The sequence below is a fragment of the Lithobates pipiens genome, unplaced genomic scaffold (assembly GCF_037356315.1).
Source record: "Lithobates pipiens isolate NorthernLeopardFrog02 unplaced genomic scaffold, aLitPip1_a1.2 Scaffold_6, whole genome shotgun sequence".
NCBI lineage: Eukaryota > Metazoa > Chordata > Amphibia > Anura > Ranidae > Lithobates > Lithobates pipiens.
Window position 1 is genome coordinate 4,702,026 of NW_027507881.1, and position 25,446 is coordinate 4,727,471.

Genomic DNA, 25,446 nt, shown 5'->3' on the forward strand with positions numbered 1-25,446 from the left:
CTGCAAAAACGCGCAAAAGCAACATGCATAGATGTGAATCGAGCCTTAGTGTGATGGTCAGTGGGAAGAATGCTCCTTACACTTGAATTACCCCCCCCCCCCCCAAGGCCTGGTTCACACTTATGCAGTTTTAGTGCAGTTTGCATTTTGCAGATGTGCACTGCAGTCTATTTACCATGGTTTCCTATGGAACACGTTCTATAGTGCAAATCTGCAAAATGCAAAAAGCACTAAAAATGCCATTAGGTGTGAATCCAGCCTTAGGCCTGGTTCACACCTTTGCATTTTTTTTTTTGGTGCGTTTTTCAGTTTTGCAGAAACACACTACAGTCCATTGAACATGGTTTTCTATGGATGTAGTTCACATCTGTGCACTTTATGGAAAGGGCCAGGGACTTTTTTCTGTTTTTTGGTTCCATAGACTTCAATGGATCAAAAAGCGTGAATTGAGAAACGCGAAATACACCGCGAACTGCAACCCGCATAGGTGTGAACCAGGCCTTACAGAGAGCTAAAAAGATCAATGGTGTCAGTGGACACTTATCTGAGAGGCAGAAATTGCTCATTTCTCAAGGAACCCCCGAGCAACCTCTGAAGGAGCCCTAGATTTTCATGGGACCCTGCTTTACGTCTTTACACTACATCAAAAAAAAATCTCTATTTTATTTCCATTTTCAAGTATACCTTCCCTACATGTTTCAGAGCCGTTTTTTGCAATTTCTTGCGCATGTGTTAAAATGCACTTTTTAGGCCTGAAGATTAGTTAACCCCTCCCCCCCGGAGATTAAAAAATGAGATGTAAAGATGTCACAGGATTCTCAAAGTCTCCATTTGAGAAGCTCCAGTCTGTTTATTGGGCAAATAGACTGTGCATTTCGAAAAACGCAGTTGCTCCAGAGCTTAGTAAATGGGTAGACTTCCATCATCCAATCATGTGCAATTTTTTTATTGTCCTTGCACGTGGCCTTTATATAAATATCTGCGATTAAAATGGAAGGCAATTCTGACACTATTTAAAGCGGGAGTTCCGCAGTTTTTTGTTTTTTAGACCCCTTTCACACCAGGGCGTTTTGCAGGCGCTATAGCGTTAGAAATAGCACCTGAAATCCCCCCGAGGGCTTTCACACTACAGCGGTGCGCTTGCAGGACGTCAGGGAAAAGTCCTGCCAGCAGCTTCTTTGTGTTTACCGCTCCTCCACCGCTGCTCCCCATTGAAATCAATGGGACAGCGCTGTAATACCGCCGGCAAAACGCCGCTATTCCGGCGTATTGCCGGCGGTTTTAACCCTTTCTCGGCCGCTAGCGGGGGGGGGGGGTAAAAGCTCCCCGCTAGCGGCCAAAATGTGCCGCAAATCCAGCAGTAAAACACCGCTAAAAATAGCGCCGTTTTACCGCCCACGCTATGGGCGGTGTGGTGTGAAAGGGGTCTAAAAGTCAGCAGCTATAAATACTGCAGCTGCTGACTTTTAAAATATGGACACTTACCCGCCCAGCATGCCCGCGATGTCGGCACCCGAAGCCGATCTCTCGATCGGCTCTCGGGTGCTGCCGCCGCCATCTTCGGTGTGGGAATCAGGAAGTGGAGCCTTGCGGCTTCATTTCCCGGTTCCCTACTGCGTCGCGCTGTGCAATAAGGACGGTCCCTGCTGTCTCTGGGATCCGTGTGTTTCCCAGCAGACAACGGGGGACCCGCAGGAAGTGGCGTAAATACCCGCAGAATCTGCGGATATCTATGCCGAAAGTGGGTGCAAATACCTGTACTATACAGGTATCTGCACCCTTTCCCCCCTGAAAGGTGCCAATTGTGGCACTGGAGGGGGGGGGAGGGTTCCAATGAGCGGAAGGTCCACTTTAGGGTACATGGTACTTGAGCCTTTTCGGTGGAAAATAAAAGTTGAGTAAAGCCGGCTGACTTACAGATGCTTTTGGTTTGCAGTTGATGAGAGGCAGGCTGACCCCATAGTTCTGGTCCAGGAGGTCACGATGGGTTGGCTTCTCCGGATTACAGATGATGCGCGTGCTGAAGACTCGCTTGTGCTGGAACAGAGAGGGATCGACGATTATCACACCATCGCATACTGTTTTCATGCACACTGTGGGCTCCAATACATATATATACACAACGCACAGCGTGCACAGAACACAGCCACATGTTACCTCCAGGCTGAATGGAGGAACCTCCAGCTAGACATGTCTGTGCCAGGGCAAAAAAAAAAAGAACAACGAATATTCTACTGTGATCCATGTCAAGGGATATAAATATACGGTGATCAGTCCCCCATTACCAAATAGGCAGAGGCTTATGGGCCCCACTCTGTTTAAGGGCCCCCGCAAAAACAAATCAAAATAATATGGATTTGATCTTAAAAAGACAATGAAGCTTTCCTAAAACGGTTTACAAAAAAGATAGAGAAAAGGAATCAACTCAAAGAAACAAAAACTTTACATTAACCACTTGACCTCTGGAAGATTTATCCCCCTTCGTGAACAGGACATTTTTTGCGATACGGCGCTGCGTTACCTTAACTTCCTATTGCGCAGTCATGCAATGCTGTACACAAATTACACTTATATCATTTTTTCCCCACAAACAGAGCTTTCTTTTTATGGTATTTAATCCCACACCCACCTAACTGTCCCTGAGCCACCCCCCCCCCATCAAATCATTCCCTGCAGCTATTACCTTTTGTACCACCACCTCCTCACTTTAGAATGTAAGCGCCATGAGCCACGCCCCCCTGTTCCTTTTGTATTGAACTGTTTTGTAATTGTGTTGTCCCCCCCCCCATACATTGTAAAGTGCTGCGTAAACTGTTGGCGCTATAAAAATTGTGTACAATAATAATAACTAGAAAAGCTACAATTTCTGGGGAAATTGTGAGAAGTGTTCTTGCCTCCACCTACTGGAGTGGGCGGAGTAACTGGGGGGGTCATAATGTTTTGGCTGATCATGGGGTGGTCATAATGTTTTGGCTGATCATGGGGTGGACATAATGTTTTGGCTGATCATGGGGTGGACATAATGTTTTGGCTGATCATGGGGTGGTCATAATGTTTTGGCTGATCATGGGGTGGACATAATGTTTTGGCTGATCATGGGGTGGTCATAATGTTTTGGCTGATAATGGGGTTGTCAGCTTTTGTCACCTCCCACTCTAGTTTTGAACATTTCGCCATTCATTCCTATGGGACAAATTTAGACGCAAAAATTACGATATTATGTTAAACCATTCGGTGAAACGTTCCACAATGTAATAGCGCACCAATCGGGAACAATCCGCATGTTTCGGTATATTACAATCTAGGTAGTGTAAAAGCTGTGGGAGGAGTAAGGGTGGTAAATTTGGCTATAATGATAATAATAATAACTAGAAAAGCTACAATTTCCGGGGAAATTGTGTGAAGTGTTTGTTCTTGCCTCCACCTATATTTTAGAAAAAAAATCTTTTTTTTTTTTCTTAAGTGATTTATTTATTTTTTGAAAATGATTTTTTTTTTCATAAATGATTTTTTTAAATTATTTTTTTTAAATGATTTTATTTTTTCAAAAATTATTTTTTTTCTTCAAATTAGAATTTTTTTTCTAAAATTATTTTTTTCTTCAAATTTTAATTTTTTTTCTAAAATTATTTTTTTTCAATTTTTTTTTTCAAAAATTTTTTTTTTTCTTTCAAATTTCCTAATTTCATAATTCCCCTCAGAGCTGTGTGGGAGGAGCTATAATTCTCCTCAGAGCTCTGTGGGAGGAGGGAGGAGCTATAATTCTCCTCAGAGCTGTGTGGGAGGAGCTATAATTCTCCTCAGAGCTGTGTGGGAGGAGCTATAATTCTCCTCAGATCTGTGTGGGAGGAGCTATAATTCTCCTCACAGCTGTGTGGGAGGAGCTATAATTCTCCTCAGATCTGTGTGGGAGGAGCTATAATTCTCCTCAGAGCTGTGTGGGAGGAGCTATAATTCTCAGAGCTGTGTGGGACTACTTATAATTCCCCTCAGAGCTGTGTGGGAGGAGCTATAATTCTCCTCACAGCTGTGTGGGAGGAGCTATAATTCCCATCAGAGCTGTGTGGGAGGAGCTATAATTCTCCTCACAGCTGTGTGGGAGGAGCTATAATTATCCTCAGAGCTGTGTGGGAGGAGCTATAATTCTCAGAGCTGTGTGGGACTACTTATAATTCCCCTCAGAGCTGTGTGGGAGGAGCTATAATTCTCCTCAGATCTGTGTGGGAGGAGCTATAATTCCCATCAGAGCTGTGTGGGAGGAGCTATAATTCTCAGAGCTGTGTGGGACTACTTATAATTCCCCTCAGAGCTGTGTGGGAGGAGCTATAATTCTCCTCACAGCTGTGTGGGAGGAGCTATAATTTCCATCAGAGCTGTGTGGGAGGAGCTATAATTCTCCTCACATCTGTGTGGGAGGAGCTATAATTCCCATCAGAGCTGTGTGGGAGGAGCTATAATTCTCAGAGCTGTGTGGGACTACTTATAATTCCCCTCAGAGCTGTGTGGGAGGAGCTATAATTCTCCTCACCGCTGTGTGGGAGGAGCTATAATTTCCATCAGAGCTGTGTGGGAGGAGCTATAATTCTCCTCACAGCTGTGTGGGAGGAGCTATAATTCCCATCAGAGCTGTGTGGGAGGAGCTATAATTATCCTTAGAGCTGTGTGGGAGGAGCTATAATTCTCAGAGCTGTGTGGGACTACTTATAATTCCCCTCAGAATTGTGTGGGAGGAGCTATAATTCCCCTCAGAGCTGTGTGGGAGGAGCTATAATTCCCCTCAGAGCTTTTGTCACCTCCCACTCTAGTTTTGAACATTTCTCCATTCATTCCTATGGGACAAATGTTGCGGCAAAAATGACGATATTTCGTGACCATTTCGGTATATTACTGTGTATGTAGTGTAAAAGATGTGGGAGGAGATAGGGTGGTAAATTTGGCTATAATAATAATATATATGTTGCTATGCAAGAACACTTAATAATATCCTCTGCAGTTTTTTATTTTTTTGCGCTATAAACGAAAAAAGGCCGACAAGTTTGAAAAAACAAAAAACAATATTTCTTACTTTCTGCTATAAAAGATATACCATACAAAAAAATATCAAATCTCTTAATTTTTGGCAAAAAATGTATTCTGCTATGTCTTTGGTAAAAAAAAAATAAAAAAAATCCCAATAAGTGTATATTGATTGGTTTGCTTGTTATATTGTCTACAAACTATTGTATATACCCAACCACGACACTACCTACGTGGAGTTTGCATGTTCTCCCTGTGCCTATGTGGGTTTCCTCCGGTACTCTGGTTTCCTCCCACAATCCAATGACATGCAGGTAGGTTAATTGGCTTCTGTCCAAAATTGTACCTAGTATATGAATGGGGACCTTGGATTGTGGGCTCCTTGAGGGTAGGAACTGATGTGAGTGTGTAATGTACAGGGAAAGGGACAATAGTAGACACTCACTCAGGTTGAACTGGATGGACTGGTGTCTTTATTCAACCTTACTATGTAACTACATAGACTGGAATTTTAATTTGTAATTTTATTTTTATTTTTTAATACTAGTAATGGCAGCGATCAGCAGGACTGATATTGCGGCGGTCAATCCGACACTACAGTGCCTTAAAAAAGTATTCATATACCCCTTGCAATTTTCCACATTTTGTCATGTTGCAACCAAAAACATAAATGTATTTTATTGGGATTTTATGTGATGGACCAACACAAAGTGGCGCATAATTGTGAAGTGGAAGGAAAATTATAAATGTTTTTCAAATATTGTTACAAATAAATATGTGAAAAGTGTGTGGGGTGTATTTATACTCAGTCCCCTTTACTCCGATACCCCCTAACTAAAATCTAGTAGAGCCAATCGCCTTCAGAAGTCACCTAATTAGTAAATAGAGTCTGCCTGTGTGTAATTTAATTTCAATATAAATACAGCTGTTCTGTGAAGCCCTTGGAGGTTTGTTAGAGAACCTTAGTGAACAAACAGCACCATGAAGGCCAAGGAACACCCCAGACAGGTCAGGGATAAAGTTGTGGAGAAGTTTAAAGTTATAAAAAATATCTCACGGAGCTCTGTTCAATCCATCATCCGAAAATGGAAAGAGTATGGCATAACTGCAAACCTACCAAGACATGGCCATCCACCTAAACTGACCGGCCGGGCAAGGAGAACATTCATCAGAGAAGCAGCCAAAAAGGTCCATGGGCACAGTGGCAGCATTCGATGGGCACATTGGCGGCATTTGATGGCACAGTGGCAGCATTTGATGGGCACAGTGGCAGCGTTTCAGGACACAGTGGCGTCGTTTGATGGGCACAGTGGCAGCCTTTGATGGGCTCAGTAGCTGCGATAGATTGGCACAGTGTCAGCGTTTGATGGCACAGTGTCAGCGCTTGATGGCACAGTGGCAGCATTTGATGGGCAAAGTGGCTGCGATAGATGGCACAGTGGCAGCATTTTATGGACACAGTGGCAGCATTTGATGGGCACAGTGGCTGCAATTGATGGGCACAGTGGCTACAATTGATGGGCACAGTGGCTGCATTTGATGGCACAGTGGCAGCATTTGATGGGCACAGTGGCAGCGTTTGATGGCACAGTGGCAACGTTTCATGACACAGTGGCTGCGTTTCATGACACAGTGGCTGCATTTGATGGGTACAGTGGATGCGTTTGATGGGCACAGTGGCAGCCTTTGATGGGCTCAGTGGCTGTGATTGATGGCACAGTGGAAGTCTTTGATGGCACAGTGGCAGCATTTGATGGGCACAGTGGCAGCGTTTCATGACACAGTGGCAGCATTTCATGACACAGTGGCTGCGTTTGATGGGTACAGTGGATGCGTTTGATGGGCACAGTGGCCACATTTGATGGGCACAGTGGCTGCAATTGATGGGCACAGTGGCTGCAATTGATGGGCACAGTGGCTACAATTGATGGGCACAGTGGCTGCGTTTCATGGCACAGTGGCTGCAATTGATGTTTTTTTTTTCCTGAATTTTTCAGTTTCTTTACACTGTGGCAGCGTTTGATGGCACGGTGGCAGCATTTGATGGGCACAGTGGCTGTGATTGATGGCACCGTGGCAGCATTGCAGAATTTTTCAGTTTCTTTATGCCACACCAAAAGATTTTGAGCATGAGCCGCCACTGGTGGGAGGAATCATGTCCCATCATTGGTGGAATTGTGCCCCTTAGTTGGTGTTGGAAGGAATTATGCTTCATTGTTGGTGTAAGAAGATGAAATATTGCCCCAAGGGCCACAGTTTGGAGACCTCTCATATAGGACATTGCAAGCAAAATGGGCATCCTCAGGTAGAAATAGATACAAAATCACGCTGCAAACCTCCGACATTCATCCCGTTACAGGCAAACCAGAAACGCATTGGCCAAAGTGATTAGTAACGAGAACCTCTGCGCGGTGCAGCTGGTGACTGCGGCTTTCGGCTTACTCAATCACGCCATTTTATAAGCAGGACTCGGCTTTTATTGAGCCAACTGAGGTTTACCTTGTTTGAAGGATAGAAGGTGGCAAATTATAGGTGGCAATTTCCCAGCTGGAACCCCAACTAGTTAATAATAAGACTGCTCCTGCCAGCGTGCCATGCTTGGGAACAGCTGGTAAAGCAGCACTTTCCTTTCCGATAAGAAATGAGGTGCGCGTTCCGTCACAGGATATGGATTTTTAAGCAGGTGCTGGAGGTTTGGAGCTGTAAAGACGTGAAAGCAGCGCTGTGCCCTGGGTGGGTGATGGCGGTAAAAAAAACGGGTCAGCTTAATGGCGTTCTGGTCATTGACACGGAACCGTGTACAGCCCCTCCCCCCCCGCCCCCCGCAATATGAAAAGCCTTGAGAAAGAATTAGTAATGATCCTAAAGCTGCCCATACACTATGAAATCTTAGAAGAACCATTTGATCTTCTTAAATATAAAATTTTGTGTTTTTATACTCATCTTAGTGATTTTATACATGCCTAAAAAAAAAAAAATGTTTAAAAGTATACGCAATACTAAAAATAAAATGTTTAAAAGTATACATAATACTGTGCAAAAGTTTTAGGCAGGTGTGAAAAAATGCTGCAAATGAAGAATGCTTTCAGAAATAGAAGTGTTAATTGTTTATTTTTTAGCAATTAACCACATGGAAAGTAAATGACCAGAAGAAAAATCCAAATCCAATATTTGGTGTGACCGCCCTTTGCCTTCATACCAGCATCAGTTCTTCTAGGTAGACTTGCGCACAGTTTTTGAAGGAACTCCGCAGGTAGGTTGTTCTATGTACATCTTGGAGAACTAAGCGCAGATCTTCTGTGGACGTCGGCTGCCTCAAATCCTTCTGTCTCTTCGTGTCATCCCAGACAGACTCCATGATGGGTGGGATCAGGGCTCTGTGGGGACCAAAAAATCACTTCCAGGACTCCTTGTTCTTCTTTGCATTGAAGGTTGTTCTACTTGCCGCCCACGCTATAGCCAAAAGACAGCTGCAGCATGGGCCTTAATTGCCCGGAGGGTGTCCATGGACGCTCTCCCGAGCAAGCGCTGTCTGCGCGACCCTGAGGGTCACGCTCTGTGATCACCGAGTCTATGTGACTTGGCTGATCAGAGATCTGAGTAAGGGGTTGATCCTGAGCCCTTACCACATGATCAGCTGTCAGCCAATGACGGCTGATCATGTGACGTAAACAGAAGTTCGGTAATCGGTATTTTATTTTTCCTCACGGGAAAAAAAAGCCGATCACCGGCTTCTGTCGATCCCTCACACAGAAAGCTGCGGCTGCATTATCTCTGCCAACAGTGTCAGCTGCCAGTGCCCACTGTGCCAACTACCAGTGCCCACAGTGCCACCCATCAATGTCCACCAGTGCTGCCAATCAATGCTCATCAGTGTCTCATAATCGATGGCAGGGCGGCATCGAATATTGGACGTACCTGTACGCCAATATGCCTGCCCGTGCCATTCTGTTGACGTAAATCGTCGTGCGCTGGTCGGGAAGTGGTTAAATACCACCAAAAGAAAGCTCTATCAATGTTAACAAAAAAAAAAAAAATGATAAAAATGTCATTTGGGTAAACTGTAGGATGACCGCGCAATTGTCATTCAAAGAGTGACAGCACTGAAAGCTGAAAATTGGTCTGGGCAGGAAGGGGGGTTTAAGTGCCTGGTAAACAAGTGGTTAATGACATTGGCTGTGTGTTTGGGGTGGTTGTCCTGCTGCAGAATAAATTTGGAGCCCGATCACATGCCTCCCCGATGGTATGGCATGATGGAGAAGTATCTGCCTGTATTTCTCAGCATTGAGGACATCATTGTTCCTGACCAAATCTCCAACTCCATTTGCAGAAATCCAGCCCCGAACTTGTAAGGATCCTCCACCATGCTTCACAGTTGGCTGCAGACACTCATTATTGTACCGCTCTCCAGCCCTTCAACCAACAAACTGCCTCTGTCTTGTTCTACAGCCAAATATTTTACATTTTGACTCATCGGTCCAGAGCACCTGCTACCATTTTTCTGTACCCCAGTTCCTATGTTTTCCTGCATAGTTAAGTCGCTTAGCCTTGTTTCCATGTCGGAGGTGTGGAGTTTTGGCCGCAATTCTTCCATGAAGACCCTTTTTGGCCAGACGTCTCCAGACAGTAGATGGGTGTACCTGGGTCCTAATGGTTTCTGCCAGTTCTGTGCTGATGGCACTGTTGGGCATCTTCTGATGTGGAAGGGAAGTAGGCATGATGTGTCAGAACAAAGTATACCCAAAGAGTACAGAATTGGAGTTTAACCACTTAAGCCCCGGACCAATTTGTAGCCAAAGGACCAGGCCCCTTTTTGCGATTCGGCACTGCGTCGCTTTAACTGACAATTGCGCGGTCGTGCGACGTGGCTCCCAAACAAAATTTGCGTCCATTTTTTACCACAAATGGAGCTTTCTTTTGGTGATATTCGATCACATCTGCGGTTTTTATCTTTTGCGCTATAAACAAAAATAGAGCGATTGGTTTGCGCAAAAGTTATAGCGTTTACAAAATAGGGGATAGTTTTATAGCATTTATTAATAATTTTTTTTTTACTAGTAATGGCGGCGATCAGCGATTTTTATTGTGACTGCGACATTATGGCGGACACATCAGACATATTTGACACATTTTTGGGACCATTGTCATTTATACAGCAATCAGTGCTATTTAAATGCACTGATTCCTGTGTAAATGACACTGGCAGTGAAGGAGATAACCTCTAGGGGGCAGTGTAGTGTTATGTATGACGTTATGTGTTTTTTTTTTTATTGTAGGGGGGCGTGGCCTGGCATGTAATGTCACTGATCGTCTTTCCCTATAAAAGGGAAGAGACGATCGGTGACAGCCACACTAGTAAGCACGGGGAGAGGTTTGTTTACACAGACCTCTCCTCGTTCTTCAACTCTGTGACCCGATCGCGGGACACCAGCGGCAATCATGTCACGGAGCTCAGGACCATGCTCCCGACCCACAGCTGGGCACTTAAAAAGCAACGTACCTGTATGTGCTTGTGCCCAGCCTTGCCATTCTGCCGACGAACATTGGCGGGAGGCGGTCCTTAAGTGGTTAAAGGTGCAGATAAATCCATCAAAAGCAAAATTTGCAAAAAATGTAAAATGTTATTACCTCCTCTAATGCCAGTAAATTTAGAGGGTAATTACGCCATCTGAGCACTTCCCTCTTATAGTTTAACGCTGTTCCTTGGCTCAGTGTCCCCAGGACACTTCTTTAACCAGTGAAAATTGACAAGAATATTCATTCAATCGTACACAAGGGTTAAACCCTTTTTAACAGGTTAACAGCATCACTAGCAACTGTGTGCGGACACTTGTGACATCACGGACCCATCATGCACAGGGCGCTGATGTCACAAGGGGGCGTGGCCTCTGGGTGACGGAATACAATTGCCACGCCCCCATTGTTCAGTAAGAACAGTGCAGGACATCGGTGCCGACAGATTAGCGGGATGCAGAATCGGAGGAGGGTCGTCGGATGGAGCCGCGGCAGAGGAAGAAGAAGAACACCTCAAAAAGAAGACAGAAGCAGAGTGGAAGAAGAAGGAGGGTGAGAAGGAGAAGACCGAAGGAATAAAATGCAGGAGAAATATAACTCTGAGCTTCATTACTTCAGTTGTATGTTATACACTAAACCTATTGTCAAATACTCTGTTGTATGTTCAATAAAATCTTTTTGACAAGGAAAATGCGGGAGAAGATGGAGGAAGACCGGAGGAAGAAGCGGAGAAGAAGAAGAAGAAGATTTTTAATAAAAGACTTGTCAAAAACTGTCTATTGTATTTTTTAACACTACACTACTTTTTTTTTGTGAACAGGTAGGGGTACAATGTACCCCATACTCATTCACATAGGCTGGGGGCCGGGATCTGGGGGTCCCCTTGTCAAAGGGGGCTTCCAGATTCTGATAAGCCCCCCGCAGACCCTAACAACCACCAGGCAAGGGTTTGTTGGGAAGAGGCTCTTGTCCCCATCAACATGGGGCAAGGTGCTTTGAGGTGGGGGGACGCAGAGCTCCTCCTGCCCCAAAAGCACCCATCCCCCCCATATTGAGGGCATGCGGCCTGCTATGGTTCGGGGGGGGGGGGAAGCTCGTCCCCTCTCTTTTCTGACCTGCTGGGCTGCATGCTCAAATAAGGGTCTGGTATGGATTTTGGGGGGACCCCCGCGCCATTTTTATTTTGGTGTGTGGGGGCCCCCTCCGAATCCATACTAGACCCAAGGGCCTGGTATGGACCTGGGGGGGGACCCCATGCTTTTTTTTTAACTTTTTTTTTTAGCCAGCATTTTATTTTTTTTTTTACATTGAGCGGCAAGCCAGCTGACAGCTGATGACTCATCGGTTGTTAAGGACGCGGTGTAAAAAAAAAGAAATGTATAAAAAAAAACGCAAACCGCAAATTGTGGCAAAATCACGTTAAAAAAAATGCGGTACTTGCATTTTGGATGCGGGTCCATTGAATTCTATTACATGCAAAACGCTGCATTTTGCGGGAAAAAAGTTCCCGAGCCTTTCAAAAAATGCCACAAAAATGCATTGATGATGCATTATGTTCCATAGGAACCCATGGCAAAAAAATTCCTGCCTTTCTGCAAAATGCATCAAATAACGCATTAGTGTGAATCGAGCCTAATGATTTGTACAGGGGGGCAAAATGATATCTCTCTCTCTGGAGTCCACGCCACTTTGCAAACCGTAGCTTGGAATTGCATGTTATTATTGAGCTTATGATCTACCAAAACCCCCCCAGATCCTTCTCCACTATGGATCCCCCCAGTTGTACTCCCCCTAGTATGTATGATTCATGCATATTATTAGCCCCCAAGTGCATAACTTTACATTCATCAACATTAAACCTCATCTGCCACATAGTCGCCCAATTAAACAGCGCATTGAAGTCAGCTTGTAAAGACATAGCTTGATGTCTTAAGATCTTCACATTGTATTTGACCATTTTTTTTTTTTTGTATAGTAAAAATGATTAATATATAAAAAAAAAAGTATGCACAGTTGTCATAAACAATCCCAGTAATGTGTTTAATAATATTGTCAGCTCCATCTAAAGACCATAATGCAGTATTTTCCAGATTGAAGCATCTCAGAAACATTCTGCATAATAGCCAGTAGATGGCGCCGATGATGACAGGATATACACATATTGTAACAGATTACGGTGGTTATACGTGACAGCTGTGCGAATTAATCAAGTCACAATCCTATAGATATAAGTCTGTCTCACTGCTCCTGTCTAGCATGGCCTTTCTGTGTGCAAGAATTAATAAATGTCCCCAATATGTTTAGAAAAAAAATAAAACAAAACAGGTGGATAATGGAGGCCAATTGATTGGTACTTTCATCGTGCAGCATGCAGTTTCTATGCCCCTTTCCTTTTGCAGGGGTATCCTTTCGCAATCCAAAAATTTAGTAGAAGTTCACACTACTGCGACCTGAAAGTTGTGCCACTCACGGGGCGACTTCCTGGCGATTTGCTGGCGACTTGAGTACTAATTTGATGCAGCTTTGAAGCCAGGGAGGGGTCTACACTGCAGGGAATGCCTGGGTAATCTTCCTGTAATGTTGGATTCCATTAACCCTTTCATGACTACGCCTATTTTTGACATTTGGTGTTTACAAGTTAAAATCCATATTTTTTGCTAGAAAATTACTTGGAACCCCCAAACATATATTTTTGTAGCAGAGACTCTAGAGAATAAAATGGCGATTGTTGCAATATTTTATGTCACATGGTATTCGTGCAGCAGTGTTTTAAACGCCACTTTTTGGGAAAAGGGACACTTTCATTCATTTTTAAAAAACGAAACAGTAAAATTAGCCCAATTTTTTTGCATAATGTGAAAGATGATGGTACGCCGAGGAAATAGATACCAAACATGTCACACTTTATAATTGCACGCACTCGTGGAATGACGACAAACTACAGTACCTAAAAATATCAATAGGTGATGCTTTAATTTTTTTTTCCTGTTACCAGGTTAGAGTTACAGAGGAGGTCTAGTGCTAGAATTATTGCTCTCGCTCTGACGATCGCGGCAATACCTCACATGTGTAATTTGAACATATGCAGGCGCGACCTCCGTATGCGTTTTCTTTGCTGCGCGAGCTTGCGGCGCTTTAAATTTTTTTTTTCTTATTTATTTTATTTAATTTAACCACTTGCCGCCCGCCCTATAGGCAATTGATCCATGCCAATCCATGCCAGCTATCAGTGCCAATTTGTGCCACCTATCAGTGTCCATCCGTGTCGCCCATCCATGTCGCCCATCCGTGTCGCCCATCCGTGCCGCCTATCAGTGCCGCCTATCAGTGTCCATCAATGCCACCTCTTCATTGGTGCCACATCATTGGTGCCCATCAGTGCCGCCTTATCAGTGCCCATCAGTGTAGCCCCATCAGTGCCCATCAGTGAAGGAGAAAACGTACTTATTTACAAAGTTTTGAAGCTGAAACAAAAAAAAACATTTTTTTTTTCAAAATTTTCGGTATTTTTTTATTTGTAGCGCAAAAAATAAAAACCGCAGAGGTGATCAAATACCAACAAAAGAACGCTCTATTTGTGGGAAAAAAATGATAAAAATTTCATTTGGGTACAGTGTAGCATGACCGCGCAATTGTCATTCAAAGTGCGACAGCGCTGAAAGCTCAAAATTGGTCTGGGCAGGAAGGTGTTTAAGTGCCCTGTATTGAAGTGGTTAAAATTAAGAAATTGTTTATTTTTATTTTTTTTTAAATAAAAATTTTTGATCACTTTTATTGCTGTCACAAGGAATGTAAACATCTCTTGTGACAGTAATAGGTGGTGACAGGTACTCTTTATGGAGGGATGGGGGGTCTAAAAGACCCCCCCACCCCTCCTTTACACTTCAATGTATTCAGATCGCTGTTTTCGGCGATTCTGAATAGTGTATATATTTTTAAATCCAGCGCCATTGGCAGCCAAGTAAACCGGAAGTGACGTCATTAATCATTAGTTAGGCTCGATACACACTAATGCCTTATTTGATGCATTTTGCAGAAATGCAGGAATTTTTTTTGCCATGGGTTCCTATGGAACATAATGCATCATCAATGCATTTTTGTGACGTTTTTGGAAAGGGTCGGGGATTTTTTTCCCGCAAAATGCAGCGTTTTGCATGTAATAAAATTAAATGGACCCGCATCCAAAACCACATTTTGTAACTCGATTTTGGCACAATTTGCGTTTCGCGTTTTTTTTTTTTTTGACACCGTAAATAGCTGGTTGCTAAGGAGGGGGCTGGAATGTCGTCGCTTCCGTGTTTACAATTAGGAGACTGGAACGAAGCCGCTAACGGCTTCATTCCAGTCCCTCCCTAGCCGCTGGAAGCGGCGGATCGTGCATCGGTGCTCCCGATTGAACAGGAGCACCGGTAAGAGCGGCGGGAGGCAGCGGGAGGGGGAGGGGGGCGTCCCCTCCCACTCCTACAGCATAACAGCCGAGCGGCTTTTAGCCGCATCGGTTGTTATGGCTGGAAAGCCAATCGCCCGCTCAGAAAAACGGTACCGGGATGATGCCTGCAGGTGCGGGAATCATCCCGGTATAACCCCCGGAAGCCGAGTACGCACATCTGGGTACGCTCGGCGGCAAGGGGTTAAAGTCTCTGGGCACAAATCGGAGAGAAGTCGCCTTGAAGTAGTACCAGAACCTTTTCTAAAGTCGGAGTGACTTCAGTAGTGCTAATTGAGAGAGCTCTCATTGACTAACATTGGATTTCACACGTCATGCGACTTGTGGTTGTCTCACGAGTCGGATCCCAACTCGCGGCAGTGTGAATCGAGCCTAATGGACCTACTGGGCGTGTCCATGGTATGATCAGTAGACTGCTGTATAAGCCCCTTATAGAGTCCCAACGCAATCAGCACATTTGAAAAACGCAACGATATGCTCAATAAATATCGCGGGCTTATTTCTCTAAAAAAAAAGCAGCATTATGATTGTGGTTTGGTCATTTCACTCCTTTTTTAAATCCATCCCAAATGCATAAATCTCCTGACCCCCACAACCTAAATGTACCCCCCCACCCCTCCCCCCAGGGCATACTTACCTCCATTCCACAACCTCCCAAAATGTTCATATGTAGCGAACACCCTAAGGAACCGCTGGAAATTTTGGTCCCATTTCCCCCCTCAGAGCACACACAGCCAGGCACACAGCATTTCCTCCATTCTTCCACTGGCTCCAAAGAACAGTTCAGGGGCTTTTATTTATTTATTTATTTTTTAGAACGATGAACTGGGATAGGGAGAGGGAGATACCCTGAAAACTGGATAACTTGAGGACTCCTCAATTTCTGGCTGCACTGCACACACTGAATGTCCCATAGGATCCCTATGCTGAGGGTGACCTGTACTCCTTCCAGAGCCTCAAAGCTGCACAAAGGGGGTTGATTTACTAAAAGTGGAGCGTGCAAAATCGGGTGCAGCTCTGCATGGTAGCCAATCAGCTTCCGGGTTTTATTGTCATAGCTTAAAGAGGTTGTAAATGTTCGTGTTTTTTCACCTTAATGCAGCCTATGCATTAAGGTGAAAAAACACCTGGCAGCGACCGGCCCCCCCAGCCCCCCCCCCTTTAATTACCTGAACTTGACCCATGAGGACGCGCGGTCTCTCTGCCTGGAGTTCTCAGCTGTTGATTGGATAGATGGATAGCAGCGCAGCCATTGGCTCCCGCTGCTGTCAATCAAATTCAATGACACGAGCGCCGGGGGGCGGGGCTGCATTCTGCATTCCGCCTCTATGGACGCCGGATGCTGGACTCGGGAGCACACCCACAAGGTAACCCCCTCAGGGAAGCGCTTCTCCCAGGGGGTTATCAGATGTGGGGAGGAGTCGCGAGAGCCGCTGAGGGACCCCAGAAGAGCAGGTTCGGGGCCAAAATGAGCTGCACAGTGGAGGTAAGTTATTTTTTTTTAAAAACATTTTTACCTCTACAATCACTTTAACCTCCCTGGCGGTACGATTATTTCGGATTTTAGGTGCTAAAAGCGGTACAATTATTTTGCATGAAAATTTGGTGTTTTATATTGTAGTCCTGTAATTCTTAGCAATAACTCTCTTAAATCTGTCCAAACCAGAGTCTAGCAGACATCCCGGGTAGGATAAAGTTTGAAAAATTCAATCATAAATTATAATATAATAAATAACTATAAATAATTATACCAAATAATAATATAACAATAATAAAAATTATTCAATAATGTAATCAAATCAAAAACACTGAAATTTGCTCAGTTGCAGAATTGTCACTGTCATTACTTTTCAATATTTTATGACGGATCTCCCCACAAATCGCTATCGCTCAATTCTGCAAGTGATTCCAATTTATTATCGCTGTTTTCTAGTTGGTCTAAAATCATTTTTGATGTAAAGGGACAGTTTGGTTGCTATGGACAATCTCCAGTTTCCGGGCAGAAAGAACAGTTTTTATTATATAAAACTGCATGCAGTACACTGAGCAGACCACTAGGGACAAAGGGGATGTGAAACATTTACATACAGCAATGTAATCTGTAAGATTACATTATACTGTTATGTATAGTGAGTGTTTCACTTTTCGAATTTGGCGCCGATCTCCGTCCCCGTGCGTCGCAACGCTCGCAGGGAACGGAGCTCGGCTCCGTGATAGATCGAGCGAGACACGGCTCGCTCGTACAGCGCGGGGCCATCGCTGGATCCAAGGGAGAAGGTAAGTAAACGTCCTCCTGTATCCAGCGATGCGGTCCCGAGTCTGGCTCGGGGTTACCGCTTTTGATATAAAAATTCCACCCCGAGCCAGACTCGGGAATACCGTCAGGAGGGTTAATTAAACAAGCTGAAGTTAAAAGCTGATTGGCTACCATGTACAGCTGCACCAGATTTTGCACTCTTCTTTTACACGGCGGCGGTCACGCCCAGCGGACTCCGCTTTGCTCAGCGAGGGATCGATCCTCTGTTCCCCGCTGAGCAGGCGAATGACAGGTCCGTGTCTGCTCACTGTGCTGAGACGGACCCGTCAGAATTCCGCTCTCCTCTATGGAAAGATCGCATTAAAACATACCGCCTGTCTGTTTTCTTCTGATCTGATCCGCCAGACGGATGGAAAATAGGGTCCCCATCCGTCTGGTTTTGGCGGAGAGGATCGGATAGCAGCGGGTGTGAGCGGACATGACGCCACTGACATCCGCTGCTCCATAGGGTTGAATGGAGGTTCTGATCAGGTCCACCAGAAAATCGGACAGGCGGACCTGATCGAAAAGCCTGTGTGAGAGGGGCCCAAGTAAATTAACCCCAAAGTCACAAATTCCTCAGCAATGGGGTCGCTTGCTAGCAACCACAGGCTCATCATTTGCCTCCTGCACCGGGCTCTTCCTAGTGAAGGAGATGTAGACTCACACCACCATAGGCAGCTAGACTGTTACCAACCAACTTCCTTTTGACTTTCTCCAGTGAGCTTCTCCAAACCCAACTTGATTGTTGGTTCTCAGCTAAGCCTAACTAGGACCTCGGTGTCCTCCTCACGGATCCTTCCAGAAAGTTGCCCCAGTGGCAGAGCCCCTCCACAAGGGGGTCCCCTCCAGCAGGACTGGATCCAGGAAACCTGCACCTGTTACTCAACACTATTTAGGAGCTCTTCCTCCACCTTCTGGGCACACCTCCCCAGGGATTGGCTGGCGTTCCATAATTGTTCAGGCTGCATGTCCTGTTCTTCCTCCCACTACGATTCTAGAATCCTCAAGAAGACGGTGGAAAACAACAGAGCAGACGTGACGTCCACAGGACCCGCTGATTGGCTCCCCCCTGTGGCCACCCCCCATTCACTCCCCGCAGAGACAGAACGGCGGTTTGCCAATGTAATCAAGCAGACCACCATGCTGTCTGATCTAGTGTCCCTGCTAATCAGGAATATGGATCAGAGTGTCCATGCAGTGAGCCCATCCCCCCACACAGTTATGCTGGATTCACACCTATGGCATTTTTAGTGCTTTTTGCATATTTGCACTACAGAACGTGTTCCATAGGAAACCATGTTAAATCGACTGTAGTGCAAATCTGAAAAATGCAAAAAGCACTAAAACTGCATAAGTGTGAATCCAGCCTTAGAAACACACTGAGGGAACACTGTTAACCGTTTGATCGCTCCTGATGTTAAAGCGGAGGTCCACCCTAAAGTGGACCTTCCGCTCATTGGAATCCTCCCCCCCCCCCCCCTCCGGCGCCACAATTGGCACCTTTCAGGGGGGAGGGGGTGCAGGTACCTGTACAGTACAGGTATCTGCGCCCACTTCCGGCGTAGATTCTGCAGAAGGTACGCCCCTTTCCGCAGAATCTACGCCCCTTTCCGAAAGTCCCCCGCTGCCTGCTGGGAAACACACGGATCCCAGAGACAGCGGGGACCATCCTTATTGCGCAGCGCAACTCGCGCATGCGCAGTAGGGAACCGGGAAATGAAGCTGAAAGGCTCCACTTCCTGATTCCCATACCCAAGATGGCGGCGGCAGCACCCGAGAGACGATCGAGAGATCGGCTTCGGGTGCCGACATCGCGGGCGCGCTGGACAGGTAAGTGTCACTATTTTAAAAGTCAGCAGCTGCAGTATTTGTAGCTGCTGGCTTTTAAAAAACAAACAAACGGCGGACTCCCGCTTTAACTTCTTCCCTGCCGGTGCCATTTATACTTTGCCGATGCATATTTTTAAGCGCTGATCAATGTAATAATGTCACTGGTTCCCGAAAAAGTGTCAAAAGTGTCAGCTAGGTGTCCGATCTGTCCGCCGCAATGTCGCAATCCCGCTAAAAATCACTGATCGCCATTACAAGTAATAAAAACAAAAAGCCATAAATATATCCCATAGTTTGTAGACGCTATAACTTTTGCGCAAACCAATCAATACATGCTTATTGGGATTTTTTTAACTAAAAATATGTAGCAGAATACATATTGGCCTAAATGTATTTTTTATTATTGGATATGTATTATAGCAGAAAGTAAAGAATATATATATATATATTTTTTCAAAATTGTCGCTTTTTTTTTTTGTTTATAGCGCAAAAAATAAAAACCGCAGAGGTGATCAAATACCAGCAAAAGAAAGCTCTATTTGTGGTGAAAAAAGGACGTCAATTTTGTTTGGGTACAACGTTGCCAAACCGCACAATTGTCAGTTAAAGTAACGCAGTGCCGAATCGCAAAAAATGGCCTGGTTTTTAAGGGGGTAAAACCTTCCGGGGCTCAAGTTGTTAAAATCCCTCCAATGTACATTGATTGTGCTGAAGGTTTTTCCCTCAACAAAAGTAGAAATACACTTTAAAGGGGAATTATGGCCAAAGCTCTTTTCATACTGCTCCTGTGACCCAGATTCAGCCAACAGCGCAGGCTTAAGTCAGCTGTCGGCTGGCGTCACAGAAGCGGTCCAGGCTCTGCAGGGATCCTGACAATAATGTTGGGATCTGCCCAGATGTCTGACCAGCAGCTGGCTCAGGATTCTCAGTGTGACGCAGAGGTCACGAAACAGCTTCTCCCGCCCCCCCCTCCACAGCCCGGTGCTCTAGTGAGCGCTGGAGGGACAGAGTATAGAGCCCGCTGACTGACAACCACTGCTCTGTGCTCAGAACAGACCTGAGTGATCAGCAGCCTTTCATCGCTCAGTTCTCGGTGTAGAGCTGGCGGGGAACAGATGCAGCATCAGATCGGCGCTGCAGCCATTTAGGTGGGTATGTATGTTTATTATTTTGGTTTCCCACACTTTTTTTTTTTAAATGTTAAAAAATGGCGGCTGTGAACTAACCTTTTGCCCTGGTGAGATGTGACTTAGAGTTGTGCTTAGAGGTTGTCTTCTTGTCCCCGGAATATTTGATAGAACTGGCTGGTTTTGCTTTGCAGGCTCCAGTTGAGGACCCCTATAAAGGCAGAAAACATTCAATATCACGCCGATGTAGGTCACTTTTCACACCCAACATTCAACTTTCTTTGTTTATTTGACATACAATATGTCAAAAAAGTGAGTACACCCCTGACCAGCCACGGCAATAGATTTGCTTACTACTCTCACCTAGAAATGTACAGTATCTCACAAAAGTCAGTACACCCCTCACATTTCTGTAAATCTTTTCTTCTATCTTTTCATGTGACAACACTGAAGAAATGACACTTGTCTACAATGTAAAGTAGTGAGTGTACAGCTTGTATAACAGTGTAAATTTGCCGTCCCCTCAAAATAACTCAACACACAGCCATTAATGTCTAAACTGCTGGCAACAAAAGTCAGTACACCCCTAAGTGAAAATGTCCAAATTGGGTCCAAAGTGCCAATATTTTGTGTGGCCGCCATTATTTTCCAGCACTGCCTTAACCCTCTTGGGCATGGAGGTCACCAGAGCTTCACAGGCTGTCACTGGAGTCCTCTTCCCCTCCTCCATGACAACATCACAGAGCTGGTGGATGTTAGAGACCTTGCGCTCCTCCACCTTCCGTTTAAGGATGTCCCACAGATGATCAATAGGGTTTAGGTCTGGAGACATGCTTGGCCAGTCCATCACCTTTACCCTCAGATTCTTTAGTAAGGCAGTGGTGGTCTTGGAGGTGTGTTTGGGGTCGTTATCATGTTGGAATACTGCCCTGCGGCCCAGTCTCTGAAGGGAGGGGATCATGCTCTGCTTCAGTATGTCACAGTACATGTTGGTATTCATGGTTCCCTCAATGATCTGTAGCCCCCCAGTGCCGGCAGCACTCATGCAGCCCCAGACCATGACACTGCCACCACCATGCTTGACTGTAGGCAAGACACACTTGTCTTTGTCCTCCTCACCTGGTTGCCCCCACACACGCTTGTCACCATCTGACACCAAATACGTTTATCTTGGTCTCATCAGACCACAGGACATGGTTCCAGTAATCCAAGTCCTTAGTCTGCTTGTCTTCACCAAACTGTTTGCAGGCTTTCTTGTGCATCATCTTTAGAAGAGGCTTCCTTCTGGGATGACAGCCATACAGACCAATCTGATGCAGTGTGCGGCGTACGGTCTGAGCACTGACAGGCTGACCCCCCACCCCTACAACCTCTGCAGCAATGCTGGCAGCACTCATACGTCTATTTCCCAAAGACAACCTCTGGATATGACGCTGAGCACGTGACCTCAACTTTTATGGTCGACCATGGCGAGGTCTGTTCTGAGTGGAATCTGTCCTTTTAACCGGTAGTATGGTCTCTTGGCCACTGTGCTGCAGCTCAGTTTCAGGGTCTTGGTAATCTTCTTATAGCCTAGGCCATCTTTATGTAGAACAACAATTCTTTTTTCAGATCTTCAGAGAGTTCTTTACCATGAGGTGACATGCTGAACTTCCAGTGACCAGTATGAGAGAGTGAGAGCGATAACACCAAATGTAACACACCTGCTCCCCATTCACACCTGAGACCTTGTAACACTAACGAGTCACATGACACCGGGGAGGCAAAATGGCTAATTGGGCCCAATTTGGACATTTTCACTTAGGGGTGTACTGACTTTTGTTGCCAGCGGTTTAGACATTAATGGCTGTGTGTTGAGTTATTTTGAGGGGACAGCAAATTTACACTGTTATACAAGCTGTACACTCACTACTTTACATTGTAGACAAGTGTCATTTCTTCAGTGTTGTCACATGAAAAGATAGAAGAAAAGATTTACAGAAATGTGAGGGGTGTACTGACTTTTGTGAGATACTGTATTTCCTTTTCACTGGTTTTCATATTTATGGTTTTAATTAGCAGCATTGGTTGTAATTTGTCTTTGTTATTTGGAGATCACTATTATATAATTGGGTAATTTATTGCATTTGCATGCCTTAAAATGAACTTTACTGCATTTGTTATTGAAATTTAGCATTTTCTAAACCGTTTTGCTAATATCAGGTGGCATTAAAAAAAAAAAATTGACCTAAAACTATTTTATTTACTGAAATAAATTTTTGCTGTCCGATCGTTATATGTGAAGTAAACTTTGTATGAGCCCTATATATCATTAAAGAGGAAGTAAAGGCTATTAAAAAAAAAAAAAATAAATGCAACCTGCAAGGCAAAGGCATAATGAGCTAGTATGCATAGCATACTAGCTCATTATGAATAACTTACCTGAGAACGAAGCCCCCGAAGCGGTCCTCAGTCTTCATCTTCGCCGCTGCCATGTATCCCGGAGTGACTTTTGGGTCTCGCTGCTTCCGGCGCTGTGATTCGCCGGAGCCGCGATGACGTCACTCCCGTGCATGCGCACAGAGCCGACACAAGTGGCATATCGCCGTGATCTGTGGCCTGCCCAGTGCGTAGACAGCAGTGGCTGTCTTTTTGTAAATATCTCCTAAACCGTATAGGTTTAGGAGATATTTCTTGGACCTACAGGTAAGCCTTAATCTAGGCTTACCTGTAGGTCAAAGTGGTTTGTAAGGGTTTACAACCACTTTAAACACCACCATGTCTAAGTCTAGGTTCACAGTTTGCAGTTTAGAGTCCAGTGTGGTTTTGTTCACCGGTTCAGGTGCGCATTTTTACTTGAATTCGCACCTAAACTGGACCCAAAATCGCACAGGACCCTTTTCAGAAACGGACCCCGGCCGCCCCAGACATGTGTGAACCGGCTCCATAGAAAGCCAGTCCAATGCACATGTTATGCAAATCGGATGTTGTTAAAAATGGCCACCGATTCGCATATATATGAACCGAGCCCTAATGAAGCCTTAATTTACTAAATAATAAGTGAGATAACCATTGTCATCAGGTCAGCCTTCCATACACTAACTTCGTAAAAGCTATTGAAAAGTGTCATTGGTTACCTTCGGTTACAACACATCTGTGCAGCGCGTTATAATGTTCATTCACCACATCATTATATTACTCTAGGCGATTACTAAAACAGAACTAATCTGCATCTGAGCACCGCAAACTGAAAACTTCATTTAATTCATTTTTAACGTTCAAAGCAAACGCCGCCCTTCCATCCATGTCTCCATGCTTTATTTTGCTGAGAAATCACTTTAAAAAACAGCCAGCCTATCATTTATAGCTGCGGCCATCTTGAGTAAGGGCAGATGATTCATGTAGGATTTACTTCCTGGCAGTGGCGGCTGGTGCTCAAAATTTTTTGGGAGCGCAAACATACTGAGAAATACTGAACACCTCTCCATCAATTGCAGCCTCACTGTGCCCATAAAATGCAGCCATTGTGCCCATCAAAGCAGCCACTGTGCCCATCATATGCAGCCATGTGTGCCCATTATATGCAGCCACTTGTGCCCATCATATGCAGCCACTTGTGCCCATCATATTCAGCTACTTGTGCCCAATATATGCAGCCCCTTGTGGCCATCATATCCAGCCACTGTGCCCACCGACCCCCCCCCCAATCATGGGGCTCGGGGCTCTGGCAGCACCCCCAACATCCAACCCCCCCATACTCGCGGCTCTGACAGACCCCATTGGCACTTACCGCCAGGCAGTAGCTCCTCACCGTGCACCAGAGTGGCAGCGACCTCTGCTCCAGTGTGTGTCTCCTCCGCTCCTCTTCCTAAGCGCCAGGCATCCAAAAGGGTGGCATGGCGCTTTATCCAATCAGGAAACAGGTCTGACGCTGTGCCACCTGATTGGCAGGGAGGAAGGTTAGCGTGAAAATAGCGAAAATTTATTCGCCATCATCACACAATTAGGTGAGAACAGGACAAACTCTCTGCGCCCTGAGCCCACCCTATTTTGAAGCCTATTAGAGACTTTGGCTCTAATCAGTTGCTTCAAAAAGTACCACCCCCTCCCGCTCCCCCGGCATAGGAATCCATGACTCCAGGGTCCTGAAAGGGGCCAGGAGCATGGATGGGGGGCGGCGCCCGCCCACAGTGCACGGCCCGCCACTGCTTCTTGGAATCCATCTGCTCTTAGCTCAGGCATGCAGGCAGGAGGGTGTGCTTAGTTGAGAAAGCCCCTCCTCCCGTGAAGACTCCTGTAATGGATGACATAATTTTGGCCTAGGTCAGAAACCAGGAAGACACAGAAGAAAATGTTAAAAGCAAAAGTTTAAAACAAGTGAATATAATCTTCCTTCCTATCTATTTACTTATTATAGCAGAATAAGGATTAGAAATAGTTCATGTTGCTTGAGAGAGTTTAGTTCCGCTTTAACCTTGCATTAGAACAAGTAAAATGACACCTACTTCCTCCTATACTGTATGTGATAACTTACCATTTCAATGCACGTGGAGTATACTTGTCTTTGCTTTGCTCATGGAGGATTGTCATTGGGTTGCAGCTGATGTAAGCCAAATAATCCTGGGTATGCTTCTGCCAAGCCAATAACATTTACATTACATTTTAAACAAAACATATTTAAATATTCTTTATCTTTTTAGAGGTTAAAGCAAAACTGTCAGACATTTCAAAACATTTAAAAGCAAAATTTCTGCCTAAGAGAAGACAGTACAATAGGTACTTCTTCAAGAAGACGTAACAGACGAAACGTTTAGGGTGAAGTCTGCAATCATGTGTTGTATTTTATTTTTTTTTACTTTTTTTTGTTAACCACTTGGGGGCTCCCTACCACAGATATACTGCGACAGAGCGACCCCACTGCACTGGATCAAGTACACGTACGTGTTCTGTTTCTTCCCAGGTAGGGGGTGTGCGTGTGTGCACCCGCCGACCAATTCGCTGCAGCACAAGCCGATCAGCGAGTCCCGGACAATGATTTATGACTGGCACCCACTGATCTGCTGAGCGAATGACAGAAAAGAGCCCTTATAGACATAAGAGATATTCATTCTGTTGTATATCTATTTCTGTGACATTAATTGGGTTTTGGTGATTGGATTGTGTTGCAGTGCATTGCAGTCCAGCCAGGGCGGTGGGCACACACGCAGAAAGAAACGGAACATGTACGCATACGT

General features: G+C 45.1%; 1 protein-coding gene across 1 annotated transcript in view; it reads right to left on the reverse strand.

Moving 5' to 3' along the window:
- LOC143958197 (IQ domain-containing protein H-like) overlaps positions 1–25,446 on the reverse strand; it is a 306,567-nt gene that overhangs the window by 265,370 nt on the left and 15,751 nt on the right. Inside the window, exons 3-5 of the mRNA XM_077467663.1 lie at positions 24,747–24,844; positions 20,333–20,444; positions 1,918–2,037 (exon numbers count right to left, since the gene is read on the reverse strand). Coding sequence (XP_077323789.1) covers positions 1,918–2,037; positions 20,333–20,444; positions 24,747–24,844 — 330 coding nt within the window. The remainder of the gene's footprint in view (positions 1–1,917; positions 2,038–20,332; positions 20,445–24,746; positions 24,845–25,446) is intronic.